Source organism: Gavia stellata, chromosome 2 (assembly GCF_030936135.1).
Source record: "Gavia stellata isolate bGavSte3 chromosome 2, bGavSte3.hap2, whole genome shotgun sequence".
NCBI lineage: Eukaryota > Metazoa > Chordata > Aves > Gaviiformes > Gaviidae > Gavia > Gavia stellata.
This window is the reverse complement of record NC_082595.1, coordinates 48,552,569-48,568,656: the sequence shown is the minus strand read 5'-3', so window position 1 is coordinate 48,568,656 and position 16,088 is coordinate 48,552,569. Positions and strand designations below refer to the sequence as shown.

General features: G+C 41.8%; 1 protein-coding gene across 1 annotated transcript; it reads right to left on the bottom strand.

Moving 5' to 3' along the window:
* Positions 1 to 11,488, bottom strand: IL20RA (interleukin 20 receptor subunit alpha). The gene is made up of 6 exons (XM_059835737.1): positions 11,361 to 11,488; positions 9,320 to 9,498; positions 8,476 to 8,648; positions 6,711 to 6,855; positions 6,032 to 6,171; positions 1 to 912 (listed from the first exon to the last, which is right to left on the bottom strand). The coding sequence occupies exons 1-6, from the start codon at positions 11,432 to 11,434 to the stop codon at positions 1 to 3; spliced, it is 1,623 nt and encodes a 540-aa protein (XP_059691720.1). The 5' UTR covers positions 11,435 to 11,488.
* Between the last annotated feature and the right edge of the window lie 4,600 nt (positions 11,489 to 16,088).

Sequence of the window (16,088 nt, the reverse complement as noted above, 5' to 3'; positions counted from 1 at the left end):
TCAGTCTTCCATTTCTACATGCAGTCCCCACTGTTCCTTGAATTGCAGGAGATACATTTCTTGGTCCTCTGATGATTCATCAGACACCTCCTCCTCATACAGTCTGGACAAAATTCCCTCTTTGTCAGGATCATCACACTTGAATACTCCTTCACACACCTGATTTTCAACACTGGAGAAGGTAGGAATATACAGTCTTCCAGTGTGAGGATCCCAGTCTACTAATATGGTCTGTTCACCCTCTTTCTCTGTGAGGCCCTGTGCTATTTTTTCCAGCTGAGGATAGGATGTCTGCCCAGATTTTTCAGCATCCAAGTCCACCAAGTTGATATGGGTCTCGGCCGGCAATTCATCTGCTGCATCAACCATCTTCAAATTAAGTTCCTCTACTTTCTGTCCCAAACAAGGGTCTGCTGCCCTCACCTCTAGTTGGGGGCAATATGGCTCTCCTGTTTTCATGTTAACCAAGTCCCCCAAAGCACCTAGTAGTCCCCTGGGGGCAGAGGTCTGCTCTTTCAAACTGAGGTCTTCTAGTTTCTGACCAGGACTGAAGTCTTCAGCCCTTACATCATGTTCATACTCTACAGTCCCTGCATTTTCATGTCTCAAAGTACTCTTTGTTGCAGTCTGGCCATAAGATGGCCAGTTCCCAGTTTGGTCCCCTTCTGCTAAAATATCTTCTTCGAGTGAAATATCAAGTAAATGTTTTGTTTCCAGCACTTCTTTTGAAGGCAAATCCTTCCCTTCGGTGCCATTGTAAACAGTATAATAACAGGGACTTTTCCTTTCTGATAGATGATTGGATTCCTCAGATGGCTTGTATTCATCCATGTTAACAGTAATAAGGTTGACCATGATTTTTTCACACGGTATGAAAACCCTTTCTTTGCATTTGTCAGTGTACTGCCATACCTGGAAAACAAAAAATATTTTGGTTTGAGTCACGTATAATAAAAATACCATCTCACTGCTTGCACACGGTATGAGAAACAAACAGGATGAACTGGAAGCATTGGTCAGCTCCCAGAGCTATGATGTCATTGGTATTAGTGAGACTTGGTGGAATGAGTCCCATGATTGGAGTACTGGGATGGAGGGCTACAGGCTGTTCAGGAGGGATAGGCAGGGCAGGCAAGGTGGAGGTGTCTCACTGTACGTAAGGGAGAGGTTTGATTGTACAGCCCTTACAGTTAGTGATGAAGTGGTGGACAGCCTCTGGGTAAGGATTAGGGGATGGAAAACAAATGAGATGGTGTCTTGGCCACAGTGATCATGAAATGGTTGAGTTTAAAATTCTCAGTGTAATGAGAAAAAAGGACAGGAGAGTTGCTACCCTGGACTTAAGGAGAGCAAACTTTAAGCTATTCAGGGAGCTATTTAGCAGAGTGCCCTGGGAATCTGCTTTTGAGGGCTTAGGGATCCATGAGTGCTGGTCAGCTCTGAAGAGCCACCTTTTAAAAGCATAGGAGCAGGCAATCCCATGGTGTCATAAGTCAAGCGAGCAGGGCAGAAGACCAGCTTGGCTGAACAGGGAACTTCTTGTGGAGCTCAGGAGGAAAAAGAAATTGTATGATCTCTGGAAGCGAGGTCAGGCTTTGCAGGAAGATTACAGAGTCATGGTTCATATATGCAGGGAGAAGACATGAAAGGCCAAAGCTCAACTGGAGTTGAAACTGTCGATGGTTGGACTTGATGATCTTACAGGTCTTTTCCAACCTTAGTGATTCTGTCCAGTATTGTTTCAGATAACAAGAGCATTTTTAAGTAAGTTAATAGCAAGTGGAGGTCTAAAGAAAACATTGGACTAATACTTGTTGAAGATGGTCATCAAACTAATAGGGATGAAAAAAAAAGCGAAGGCATTCAATGCATTTTTTGCCTCAGTCTTTAATAATACTGATAGACCTTGGGCTGCCCGGTCCCCTGAGTTGGAGGCCACGAGTGCAGGAACAGTGACTTTCCATTTGTGGATGCTGAAATCATAAGGGACCAGCTGTATCAGCTGAATGTTCACAAGTTCACGGGGCCTCAACGGGATTCATCCCAGAGTACTGAAGGAGCTTGCAGATGTTATGGCAGGACCCCTTTCCGTCATTTACCAAAGGTCTTGGGAGTCTGGGGTGGTCCCTGCTGACTGGAAGCTAGCCAGCATTATTTCAGTTTACAAGAAGGATGTGAGGGAAGACCCAGGGAACTACAGACCTGTTAGTCTAACCTCAGTACCTGGAAAAATTATGGAGAAGATCATACTGGGTGCTATTGACAGACATTTAAAGAATAATGCAATCATCAGGTACAGTCAACATGGGTTCACAAAGGGAAAGTCCTGTTTAACTAACTTAATATCCTTCTATGATAAGGTCACCCACCCGGTGGATGAAGGGAAGGCGGTGGATGTAGTTTTTCTGGATTTTAGTAAGGCTTTTGATATTGTCCCTCACAGCATTCTTCTGGACAGACTGTCCAACTGTGAGATGAGCAGGTACCTGGTGCTCTGGGGGAAGACCTGGCTGAACGGCTGGGCTCGAAGTGTTGTAGTGAATGGGGCTACATCTGGGTGGCGACCGGTCACCAGTGATGTTCCTCAGGGCTCAATTCTAGGGCCAGTCCTGTTCAATATTCTTACCAATGATCTGGATGCTGGAGTTTAATGCACCGTTAGCAAATTTGCCAATGATACTAAACTGGGAGGTGCTGTTGACTCTCTCAAGGCACAAGAGGCCTTGCAGAGGGATCTAGATAGATTGGAGCACTGGGCAATGATTGTTTAACAAGTCAAAATGCCAGATTCTGCACCTAGGATGGAGTAACGCCAGGCACAAGTATAAACTGGGAGAGGAGTGACAAGAGAGCAGCGCTGCAGAAAGGGATCTGGGGGTGCTGGTCGACAGCAGGTTCAATATGAGGCAGCAGTGTGCCCTGGCAGCCGAGAGGGCAAACCGCATCTTGGCGTGCATCAAACACAGCAAAACCAGCCAGTCAAAAGAGGTGATTATCCCGCTGTATTCAGCATTGGTGTGGCCTCACCTCGATACTGTGCGCAGTTCTGGGCCCCACTATTTAAGAAGGACATGAAGGTCCTTGAACGTGTCCAGAAGAGAACAACAAAGCTGGTGAAAGGGCTGGAAGGAATGTCCCGTGAGGAGCGGCGAAGGACTTTGGGCTAGTCTAGTTTGGAGAAAAGGAGGCTGAGGGGCAACCTCATTGCTCTCTGCAGCTCCCTGAGGAGGGGAAGTGAAGAGGGAGGTGCTGAGCTCTTCTCCCCGGGATCCAGTGACAGGATGTGTGGAAATGGTTCAAAGCTGCGCCAGGGGAGGCTTAGACTGGACATGAGGAAGCACTTCTTTACCGAGACGGTGGTCAAACACTGGAACAGGCCTCCTACAGAGGTGGTCGATGCCCCAAGCCTGTCAGTGTTTAAGAGGCATTTAGACAATGCCCTTAATAACATGCTTTAACTTTTGGTCAGCCCTGAAGCAGTCAGGCAGTTGGACTAGATGATCATTGTAGGTCCCTTCCAACTGAACTATTCTATTCTATTCTATCCTATTATACTGTTACAGATTTTTAAAATATAAGGCTAGGCTAGAACTTAATAGGATTCCATACGTCAATTTAGGGAAGAAGGAAGTTCATCACATAAACCTCCAGAAGTGTTAATATGCTCCACTTTTTTAATTCTGTCCAAAGTAAAACTACATTATGATCAGCTCTACTTTCCCTTTTCTCATCTTCCCCATGTTAAAGTAACGGTTAGAACAATTCTGCCAAATTCTGGTTTTGTTTCCACCAGCACATACTCAAGTGACTTTGGAGAAAACACCAGGGTTGTCCTTGGGTCACAGATTACAGAATCTATTCCACTCTTTTTAACTGGTGAAGAGCAAGTGCAGTCCAAACCACATCCCACAAGCACAGAGTCAGGTACCATGTTTAGTTATAGCTTACAGGGAATTAAATAACATCAGGCTTCCATTCAGAGAGGAAGCTATACATAAGGTTGAAGTGCATTGTATGGAACCTGCATTGTGCAGTCTGTCACAGGCTGCTTTTGTGTCTCTGTGATAAATCATCTAGTTAAAGAATAGGAATCTTTCTGAAATGAGTAATATTTCTAACAAAATAAATACTGTATGAGCAGTCAGTAAAGGAAAGTGCAACACAAAAACAACCAGAAACTGCACTTCAGCGTTTTCAAGCTTGAATGGAAGACTAAGACCACTAACCTATGTACCAGGTAGTCTGAAAACTCCCCCAAGTCAGAAGTGCTGGACCAAGACAAACTGCTTATTCCACCTCCCCCTGACCACACGGGGTGCCCATGTGGAATAGTCTGTAGGTTGGGAAGAGCAGTGAGCATCATTAAAATACAAAGTCTATATTTATTTGTTATCTTAACACGAACTGAACCCTTAGTTGGAGAAATAAAATTGAAGCCTTCAAGGTGGTCATAAAAAAGTGCAATGGACATTAAAAAACCCCCAACATATAAATAATACATTTATAAAAGAAAAGACTCCTGGAGTTGTTTAGTCTGCTGTTGAGTGGGAATTTTTCACTAAATAGGCCTTTATGTTCTCTGACTGTAAAGACTTCTGTCCTGCTAGCTCTCCAAGGGAGACCAGGCTATCTATCTCTACCATGCCCTGTGTCCCAGGATAAAGAATAAAGAACAAGAAAGACAGAGAAGGACTTTTTATCAGGGCCCGTAGTGACAAAAGACAACTGTTTTAAACTGAAAGAAGGTAGATTTAGATTGGACATAAGGAAGAAACTCTTTACCACGAGAGTGGTGAGGCATTGGAACAGGTTGCCCAGAAAAGTTGTGGGTGCCCCATCATTGAAAAGTCAGGTTTGATGGGGCTTTGAGCAACCTGATCTAGTGACAGATGTCCCTGCCCTTGGCAAGGTAGTTGGACTAGATGATCTTCAAAGGTCACTTCCAACCCAAACCACTCTGTGATTCCACGATTCTGTGATAAAGCTGGTGCTTCGTCAGGTGCAGGAGGTGTCTCCGTGCACATCTGAACGCACTGCAGCAGCAGCTGCTCTACTCCTTCTGCACCCTTCATGAAGCATTCAGTCCCTCTGTGAACATTTCTCCTATCACCTCTGCACTGCTCTAGATTTCTTCAGAAACATCAGCATGTTGAAACCAGCTCCTTTATACCTCCCATGTCATGCAGATTGGATTAACATCAAAGTATTCATTCATTATTGTAATTGCATGTTTACGGTTGAGCAACTTGTTTAGAGATAGCTGTGAGAAAGCTCTGCTGGACTCATGAGCTGGAAACCAGTAATGTTTCTTAGTCTTTATGTGTTCTTTCTAAAAATTAACAAACTTCGTAGCTCTAAGAAACTTGCAAATATTTTAACGTAGAAAGTGTATTTGGGCTGTCTAAATAACAGAATGCGTTTGTTGGTACATTTTTGGGTGTTAGGAAACACTGCAGTATTTGAAAGTATTCTTGAAATCCAGATTAAATTATCTGTATGACACACATGTGCTAAATCCTTCACAATCACAATTAAATGGTAAAATGTAATACCCAGTAATAGTCCAAGAAAACATCATGCAGTTTCTGCACTGCTTCATTATCTTCTCTTCTTGTTTCTGATTTCAACCAACTAATAACTTTTGTTCACTGAATCTCTACTGTGCTTCTTGCTAGATAAATTTAGGGAGTGCTGACTTCCTAACAGAACTTGCCTCAGTGCACCTCAGGCCTTGCTTATGGCAATGACCCTTCCCAAACAAACAGCTCTGTTCTGGTCCTCATTAGCTCTAGTCATCTTTTCAGATCTGGTCATCTTTTTAGACACAGTTGCTAACTTGAGTTATTACTCTGTTTTTCTTGCATTTAATAAACCGCAATGTGATGTTCTTTTCTTGATCTGAGTGGCAACTAGAGCTTTTATTTGCAGCTAGCTATGGTTTCCTCCCAGCCGCCCCAGAGCCCCAGAAAACGCACAGCTCTGCTGTGAGTGCCAAGGTTGGCAGCATCATCCAGCAACAAAGAACACTTACCAGGTTTGTTGGGTGTTTCTGTTTGCTGACATGAATATATCTGTGCACACAATAGCATGTCATTGAAATAAAAAGGACAGCCAGCATGATAGGGAGAACATATCCAAATACAATTGTTATAGTCTCATCTGCTGTTTTATCTGTTAACAAAACAGAAGTTTTCATTGTACAGAGCAACTTTTTAATGTATTCAGATAGCAATGAGCATTCACCACATTCTTTTTGGCTATGGGATGCAAATGTATTCAATAAAATTTCCTGCAAATTCCTTGTTTAAAAAAATGACACTTGAGCTACAGGACAAATTTTTATTATTATCTAGATTATAAATGAAACTCTAAAAAGAAGTAACAACCCTTCCCTCAGGTTCTCCTGTTGCTACCCTCAGACTGACCCAGCTCTGCCACTCCCAAACCTCATTCAAGGAGAAAAAATATTCTCTATTAACTAAGACTCAAAGAATCCTTTTCTTCAGAGTTACTGTTGTACCTTCCAGTCAGTAGATCCCAGATATGTTTTATTAAAGGCAAAGATTTTTTCATCAGTACAAATGCACAGAGAGGTGGGAAACAATGCTAGCTTTTCACCCTCAGAATGGATACATATAAAACTTAAACTCAATCACCATGACTTTTTCTAACTTGCATCTTCTTTTTGTAATTTGCCAGCTTACACATACCTTTCAAAGTAGCAATGCAATATTCTTTGGAGAACCCACTGTGCAAAAGTGGTGTGGTGACATATATCTGTGCGCTGACACAATAAGCTGTTCCAGGTTCTAACCACGGCACAACCAAGGTGTTGTTGCTGACAGAGAAGAACCACTGGAAGACATTAAAAAAGTGGGTTTTTTTCCCTTTACCTCCTCACTCACAGAAAAGTAAAGATCTTATATACAAAATGTGTCACAAGCACACAAATTTTCTGGAAAGAATAATGATACTGTAAGAACTGCCAGCTGCATCCTTTTCTTCCGAATGCAATCAAAACTCAAGTTATTTATTAGGTCATGTCCTCTCTGAATATTTTATTTTCCAGTCAATTATTCTTCTACCACTACTGAACAATTTCATGCTTAATATAAAGTAGGACTGCGTGCTACCACTAGCCCACATTCTCACGCTGATGTTGCAATAGAGCTAAAAGCATCACTCCAGCCCTGTCCTGACACATAGGCCAATGAAAGGCACACGGTACGGTTCCACAAAATCTTTCAAACTGGGATGTTCTGGTAAAGATAGGAGCCTTAGAATAATGAGTGTTATGTAGATCTTGGAGTTCAAGGTAAAGTAACTGCCCTATGTTAAGCATCTTTATTAAACAAACAAACAAACAAACAAAAACCAACCCCCCCTTTTGTATACCTCTAATTGCTAATCTTGGCATTTTAATATCCCCTTTGAGAGAAGGTGACCTTTTTTGGTGTAAGGTTTCTGTCTCTTTTCAGGAAATTCAGAGATCTGCCAGACAGAGATTGTGCCTGGTGCATGGGAACAGAAGAATGAATGGTTTTGCAACCGACCACTGAACTCTTCCTCATCTACCATGTTTATGCTGGGAACTACTACTTGCTAATGACATGTAAATCTGCAGAGACAGATGAATGAAGATATTCAGATGTGGTGGCAAAGCATGCACTCTGTCACGATGTGTTGCAGGTATTGCCAATAGACTGGCTGGCCAGAGAACAGCTCCGCTGAAGAGGACTGGGGACAGGCAGCAAGCTGAATATGAGCCAGCAACGTGCCCTTGCAGAAAAGGAGGCACACAGAGGAGGCAGTAGATGGAGGGGAGGGATTATCCCCCTCCACTCAGCGCTCATCAGACCACATCTAGAATACTGTGTCCAGTTTTGTTCCCCCCGATACAGAAAAGACTAACAAACTGGAGTGGATTTAGTAGAGGATCATCAAGATGGCTGGGGCTGGAGCACTGTCCTGTGAGGACAGGCTGAGTAACTGGAGCTTGTTCCACCCAGGAAAGAAGAGATGGCTTCAGGGGAACCTAACAGCAGCCCCCAGGATGACCCAGGGAGGTCATCAAGAAGATGGAGCCAGGCTCTTCACAGTGCTGAATGGTGGGAGGATGAGAGACAATGGACGTAAGTTGAAAAAGGGAGGTTCAGACTGGATATGAAGAAACACTTTTTCCCCCCAAGAGGACAGTCGAAGAGTGGAACAGGTTGTGTAGTCTCTGTCCTTGGAGGTTTTCAGGATGCAACTGGACAAACCCTGAGCTACCTGGTCTGAGCTCACAGCTGATCCTGCTTCGAACGTGACTTTGGACTAGACACCTCCTGAGCTCCCTTCGAACCTGAATGATCCTACAGTTCCTAAAAGGCTGTGAATCCTATTTCAATTCTTGCTGTTACGGACAAAGCACATTTCAGGAAGCACAGAGCACAGATTTAACCAGTGCAGTTCTACAGCCTTGTCAAAGCTTACCCGCTTCTTTGTTTTTTTGTTGAGGACAGACACGTTGTATTGCAGGCCAGGATACACTTGAAGCAGAGATACGGATTCTCCCTCAGGACTCTTCCACTTCTCAGGAGCAGTCAGAATGATTGAAATAGATTTCTCAGTAGAAGATACGCTTACCATGGGTGGATCAATTTTAGCTGGAAAAATAAACACGTACAAAAAGTAGTCAAATGCAGCAGAGGCACACTGATTTGACCATGCAGTTTCTTAAAGTGGATGATATTAAATTTTTGTAATGTTTTGGGGAGTCTAAGTAGGACTTCAAACAATTAATTTATATTGGTAGAAAATTATTTTATCAGATAACTAAGAGAATCTTTACAGTGAGAAGGTGAACACTGACCTGGAATTTTGCCTAGGAATTCCTGTGACTTCGCAGGATAAACAACCTTGAAACTCAGTTTGCTAAAACAAGCTAAATTACTAGTATGTTCTCAGATTATCTGGCACATATAAGAGATATTGTGCTCTACAGCATGATTACTGCTTGCTTTAATAGAGCCTTTTCAAAATCAGAGTTCTTTATACTGTGGATGTGCCACAGCTTTTATTTGCCTTGAGTAAAGCTTTACGATAGCATAAAAGAGTATTCAGTAGATATAAGACCATATATATAACATACACATATCCAAATTCTAATATGATTATTTCAATTACTTCTGCCAAAAGCACAAATGTGAAACAACTGCAAAAAATCTAACCTCATGTTAAAATTAAAATATCATATGCTATGAAGGCACAGGCAGTCTGAGCATACAGTATTAATCAAGGCAGTTGAACATCTGGCTGTGTGATTAGCTTTCCTTACTGTCTGTAAGAGGGTTGAATCGTGTGGTCTCCATCCAGTCAGAACACATCCCATTTAAGAAGGCTTTAACGCTCGCATAGTATTGTTCTTCGTAGTCAGAGGTCTCACTGGAGAGGTCACACCACGTTCTGTTGATATTCCTGCATTCTGGCTTTCTAATCCATTTGCCAACACCGTATCTATATTGAAAGAGAAAGGAGCTGTACAAAAGCTATTGCCATGATATTAGTCACCTGATAACATAGCACAGAAACTGATATTACGGCTGATAAAACAGTTTGCTTGTTTTATAGAAATCTGCAATTTCAAGGAATTCCCAACTTCAGCTAAGATAAACACAAGATTTCCACAAGTTTTTAATGAAAAATAAATCAGAGTAGGCCCTATCCAGAAGAGGCCATACGGAACTAACTGGGCTGTTACTGATACCAATCTAAGTCCAGTTTTGCTTACACAGACCAGAGATCTCTCAATTTCAGTCTCCACAGCTTTAGTTTAAACTCTAAACACAGGACAACAGAGTCAGGATAACTATTTATATAGAGACAAAGAGTTCTGTCAGAATGGTCAGCGGCTCATCCTGGTGTACGGAGACAGATGATGCTCAGGGTCTCCAAATGAGTGGACAGAAGACTACTCATTGCTGACTGTTACTTCTTTTTCTTCTTTAATTCTTGGAATACAATGAGCTTCAGAACCCTTCTAGTTGAAAAAGGGGCATATACATGCTACCAACAATGCCTCAGTACTGACCAACTCTTATACACTAGTAGAAGAAATCGAGGTTTCCTTGGAAAATTCCTGCCTGGATTTGCTCAGAAGCTCCTGCTCCTCACATTCACATTATGCTGAAAAGAATTCCCCTTTGGCTGCTAATTAGTAAGGGCATGTGGCAGCTTCTACATGACTCCAAGACAGTATCACTCACCACCATTTTCCACCTAGCTCAAGGCCTTGCTCTCCTAGGCAGGTAGAAGCACATAGGAATATTTTTGCCTTCAGTGTGAGAGATGGCAATACCTATGACTACAGACTCTTCCGCGGACCAGCTGACCCTGCAGAGTCAGCATAGCTAGTGCTTTCTGAGCATTCTACCTTCTACACAATTATCGTTCATTTCATAATTACTGCGCACTCTCCCCTTTTCTAGGAGGTCGACTATACTGCTCCTCTGTTAGCACAGCGAGCAAGACCTGGGCAAAAGAGGTTGCAGTCTCGGACTGTAGAAGCAACTCCTTGCTTTTTTTAGTAGCCAGTACAAGTTACAGCAAACTTCTGGAGATATAAATTTGTTTTAGTGTCATGAAAAAATTACTAGACTCAGGGAAGTGTTCATATTAGAGGTAAAGATTGTGAGCGTGACATCAGCCATGACTACAGTGCTACACCTATTTATAAGCTAAACTTCCAGCACTGTCCTGCAGAATGACCCAGTTCTCTCTCAGTGGGAATAACGGAAATAGATTCTGGTCCTCACTCAAATTCCTGGATAGCCTGCAAAGGTGCAGACCTTGAAAATAGAAGAGCCTGATTCCAATCACATTACTTGGTTTTCTGCGATACTTGATAACTTCAGTGGATCTTCTCCTAGACTAGAGAGGCTTGTGGGATCAGAAGAAATCTGTGGGAGTTGGGTCTGTTAGAAAAAAACAATGAAACACTGGGTGCTGTTAATATTCTATTAAATACTACATCTCCAGATCTGTTTAAATGTGTACAGAAGGCTAATGTGTACAGATGCCAATTCACAGCACAGTCCTTGTTCGTCCTTCTGTCATTTCTCAGGAATGCCCCTGAAAGCTTGCATGTTGCATCCTACACTTCTTTAATAGGAAGAAAGTCTCCTTATAAATTTTTTAAACTGGATCTGAAGTAAGCAGTACCAGAGTTAAAAGTAAAAAACACATTGCTTAAGTCTAACCCACATTTTAGTCCTCCTTTTTTTACTTTTTAGCAACCCTATCTTGCATAAAGATTTTTTAAATTATTTAAAATGCTAAAGTAAAAGTCAGGGGGGGATAAAATAAACAAGCCAACTTACACTGAATACTTCACCTTGTAGACTACTCCATCTCCTGTGCCTTCTGGTGCTGACCAGTGAAGGACATTTTTCATGTTTATAGATTCAAAATGGACATTCTTAGGGCTGGGCAAAGAACAATACAACTCCCCTGAGAAAGAAAATAAGAAAGGAACAACATACACTAAGAATCTGCAAATACATGCTTCCAAGTTAACGGAAAAAGATACTTATTTTTAAGTAAGCCATAAAATTCTACATACTGCCTTTCTTATCATTAAAAGCACAAGGTTGTTGGCCATGGAAATTCATTTTTTTCAAAAGTGTCCCTAGCTAGTGCAGTCCCAGATTCCATCTGTATGAATGTGTTTTTTCTCTAGCAAAAATGGCTTTGCCATTTATGACAGACGTTGGCATGGAAATATCCATGGACTGGAAGCTAAAGCTAGAAAAGTTTGGCCGAGAAGAGACATGCATTTTTAAAATTGTAAAAGTATTTGAATATCAGAACAATTTAACACTGGAAATTGTAAAAATATCCTTGATGCTTCAGTAGAATTCTTGTTGTAGCTGAGTGGACTTTTAAAAATCAAACCAGGTATTTTTAAAAAGACACGTGGAGTCTACTGCAGACACAGATTTACAAACAGAAGTATGACTTCACACTGGAGAATCAGCCTGGATGATCACAATAGCCCCAGCATCATTTGATCATCCATGTTGATTCTCCAGAAAGTCAGAAGTGAAACCTACTGTTAGGTCACTCATCTAAATTGCTGTTCATTGAGCCAGCTTTTGAAATGAATAAACAAGCAAGTCTGGGGCTCTTAAGAACCCACTTTCACGTCTTCCTAATAGACACTCCTAATCTAACAAATTTAATGGAGACGCTCACATTGCTAAATTTCTGGCAAAGCGGAGGCCCGTGGGCCCAGGGGCAGAATCCCAAGCTCCGAGTTGTGACTCAATCCCCAGCACCTCCTGCCATGAGAGCTATGCCCATGAGAGCACCCCCGAGACCAGCCCTGAAGCTGCAGCTGCTGGGAAGGAGCTTCTCGCTGTGAGTGGCCACGAGAGCATAATGGGGAAGAGAAAAAGTGAATCTGTGGTTCGTCAGGACTTTTCAAAACCCTTTAAGCTCTTCTTCCAGGGATGCAATTCTAGTTCTTAATATAAGAAAAAGAGACAAAGAAAGGGGGAAATAAAGCATATTAACACAAACAGCGGGAACCTGTCTGAATTAATAGTCCTTGACCCTTGTTACTTCTTTAAGCAGACCTTAAGGGTTTTTTTGTAGTATATTTCACTATTACTAGAGTAATAACGTTCATCCTCCTGTACATGTAACATATAGTTGCTTTTGTAAGTAAGTCACCATCGTTGTCCTGATTAACTTGCAGACTTCTAGCTGTCTTTGAGCCAAACAGGAAAAGCTTTTCTCTTCAATACATTTATTAAAGCAATCTCCTTGCAATTCTGTAGATACCAATTACTTTAAACTGTCTCAGTGGAAACTCTGGATTTTCCAAGCCTCTGGCTGTATGTTAATGTTCAAAACAAACTCCGGTATGTGCCTGCATCTCTATCTTCAGATCATAAAGCTGTATAGGGAGGGTATTTCTAACGTTGCTCTCTTTTATCTCTGACAGCTAGCTAGTGTTCAGTGGCTTTCAAATTTTTTCTAGTCAGAGAACAAGTTTTGTCAGGTATAGTCCTCAGGGCAAGCTTATTTATTTACAAAAAGTATGTAGAAATTCCCATTTCCTTGAACACTTGGACACAGAAATGCCCAGTGACAGTCATCTTGCAAGACCTCAAACTATAGACTCAGTTATAATGAAATTAAAAAAGTTTCAGGATGCCAGGGGATGTGAAAGCAGCAGAAAGGGGTCTCCAGGAAACTGCCTTACTCTAACATTAGCTTCCAAGTGGGAGATAAAGAACTTAGAAAATAAAAGGTTTTGATTTCCCCCCAAATAAGTGTCCTCTGCAACTGGTTTAGGTGAAACTAATCCAAATGTAAAGATGAAGCTGCCCAACAGAGCAAAGAAAACAGCCTAAAATTTGCAACACATGTTCAGTAAAATAGAGAAGCTCCTAAACCACTAATGTGCATGCTACTAAGAAGAACAAACCAAAACCAGCATTACATGGACTACGAGAAATCATCCATGCATCAAGTTTCATTCTTTGTACCACATCCCAGCACTAAAGTGTATGAGACTTCAGGAAACCCATCAACTGCATAATCAACAACCGGGAATAAGAGATTTTTTGAAAATAAAAAAACCCCCAGAGGTCACACAATCCTGCCCAAGCCCTGAGAAAGGCAACCAGGCAATCCATGTAGAAAGGGAAGGAGGGACTAAGGCACAAACAAACTCTCTGCTGCAATTCCCAAGTAGGAGGAAATACGACGTAGGTATTTTCTTAGATTGCTGGGCATCAAAGCCATAAAAGGCTTCTCATTAAAAAACAATGAGGAAAAACTAAAAAGTGCAACAAGGAGAGATTTAAGAATAAAACAGAGTCTGGAGGAGAATACAGTATATACTGCACGGTCCAAAAACCTCCGGAGGAAAGATTAAAAAATTCTAGCCCTTAAACAGCAGCAGATGAGAAGGAGATTTGTCTCTGGTAACTTGGGCTCTGAGCAAGGCATCTACTTTGCAGTGGTCATAAAGAGCAGAGGAAGATAAACTCTTCCATAGGTTGGTTCATCTCTCTAGTTAGGCTGGACCAGACTGGGTGCATCTCTCTCCCTCCAGTGGAGATGGCAGTCAAGCCCATCAGCCTTGATCTCTGCTTCCTCGGCAGTTAAGCTTATCAGAGATGCACCTCGTCCGGGAAGGAGTGGCAGGGAACACTGTAAGTCTTTATATGAGGAGGATAATCCATCCTCCATGTCCACCACAAACAAGGAGGAAAAGGAACAGAGTTCAGTTTCAACAAGAAAGGAGGCACTGGGAGTAACCCCCTGTGGGAAGAGGAGCGACACGTGAGGATGGGTCACCTGGGAGGGCTGCTGGATGTTTCGAAGGGCAGATTAGAGAAACATCTGCCAGAAATGACACTAATTTAGCTGATTCTGCCTAGGAGTAGTGGGACAGACTGGGTGATCTCTTAAGGTTACTGCCAGCCCCATTTTGATAGGCCTTCTTATACTATCTGATAAATCTGGCTTCGCACTGTGTAGTACTAAATTTGGCAGGGTTACTGCTGAATCAGCTACAGGACAGCTAAAAACTTCCCTAACATATCACTTTTCACACCTTTTTTCTTTAAAAGATTTTAAAATGCATACTGCTTATCAGGCTAATCCATAGTCACTGAACTGAACTGGCCGGAGGCAGACAGCTCATCACAGACAAGGGAAATTACTTCCATTGGTTTTCGGAATAGTTTTTGTTTGCCTGTACCTTTCGACATTTGTCCATCCTTGCATAAAAACATTTATAGTCCTTGAGCACATTTTAGAGTAGTCATGCATTTGTCTGTTACATTAAAATATTTTTAAACTAGTAACATGTAAAGGTGGTTTTTTGTCGATTTTTTTTTTTTAAATTTCCCTCCTCCCAGTGTGGTTTCTGCTGTGGTAAATGAAGTTTCAAAACAGAAACACTGACTGCAGCAGATGAGCCAATCTCAGCACGCAGAACCCACAGACTGTATCTTTACAAGATCTAAAGCATTACAACACTGCTGGCGTGCTCCCACCTGCCCCCAGCTCAGTGTGATTTGGAAGGCAGAGGGACCGAGACCGTTAACTTTCCATTTGCTGCAAGAGCAGAGATTTGGTTTCTATTTCTGGTTTTGCCCCTTTAGTAAAGGCTTCTGTTTGCTCTTATCATGAAAGTTTTTTATTCCTCAATTCTGTATCTGTAAAACAAGAATAAAACTACCATACTCCCCTATTTCTCCACGAAGAGTTAAGAATAAACTTCTTCATGTCTATTCAACGCTCAATAGTATCAGGAGGCATGCATAGAAAATAGATGATACATAGAGCTTGTATGTTCCATGGTTATCAGTAAGGAAAGGACTCAAGTATGTCCATCAGATGCTTATTTCAGTATCTTGTCTTTAAACACAATATATCCAGTTATATTCTGATTTTATTTCCATTAACCGGGATTAACGGCATGGGTGTCACATGGAGTATTTTCAGTTTGTACTGGCCTACGTGAGAGCAGAAATCAGTCATACACGTTGCTTTGCTAGGTTTAGTCTGTCTCACCAACAGTCTGCAATGGCTGTCATCACTTCCCAGTATAATCAAGTCACTTTATTTATTTGTTGCACGGAAAAACCTGGAGCCCTTATTACTGTCTTTGGAAACGCTGTAAATCAAACCTTGAGTAATATCATTCTTTACATCTTCATAACTTTGCACACATGGACTGGAAAGAAAGTAATAATATAGGCTTGCAAACTTCACCACCACAATGAAGAGCCAAGTCCTGATCTTAGAATAAGCTATTGCGAGACTCTCCAAAATAGACATGACTTAGCCTGAAAACACCTTCACGTGTGAGCAAAAAACCCACTGACGTCAGTGAGATTATTCACATGAGTAAAAGACTGCATGGCAGGTCCCTCATCTTCTCTTTGTGAAAGTGTCTGCCGGGTTTAAAAACGTGGTCAGTTTTGATTGCATAGAGCTCCCTGCCAGGTATGTGCCTTGCTCAAGTTGGTACTATTCAAAATGTAGTTTTCCATATCTATCTATCTACCCATGCATGCATACAC

Bases quoted from the DNA above. Each gene is read 5' to 3' on its own strand.
- IL20RA (XM_059835737.1), bottom strand. From the start codon at position 11,434: ATGAAAAATGTCCTTCACTGGTCAGCACCAGAAGGCACAGGAGATGGA. The intron at 6,856-8,475 runs GTAAGCTTTGAC...AATGTCTTCCAG, and splicing joins ACAAAAAAACAAAGAAGCGG to TGGTTCTTCTCTGTCAGCAA. The intron at 913-6,031 runs GTAAGTGTTCTT...TTTGTTTTCCAG, and splicing joins AGAAACACCCAACAAACCTG to GTATGGCAGTACACTGACAA.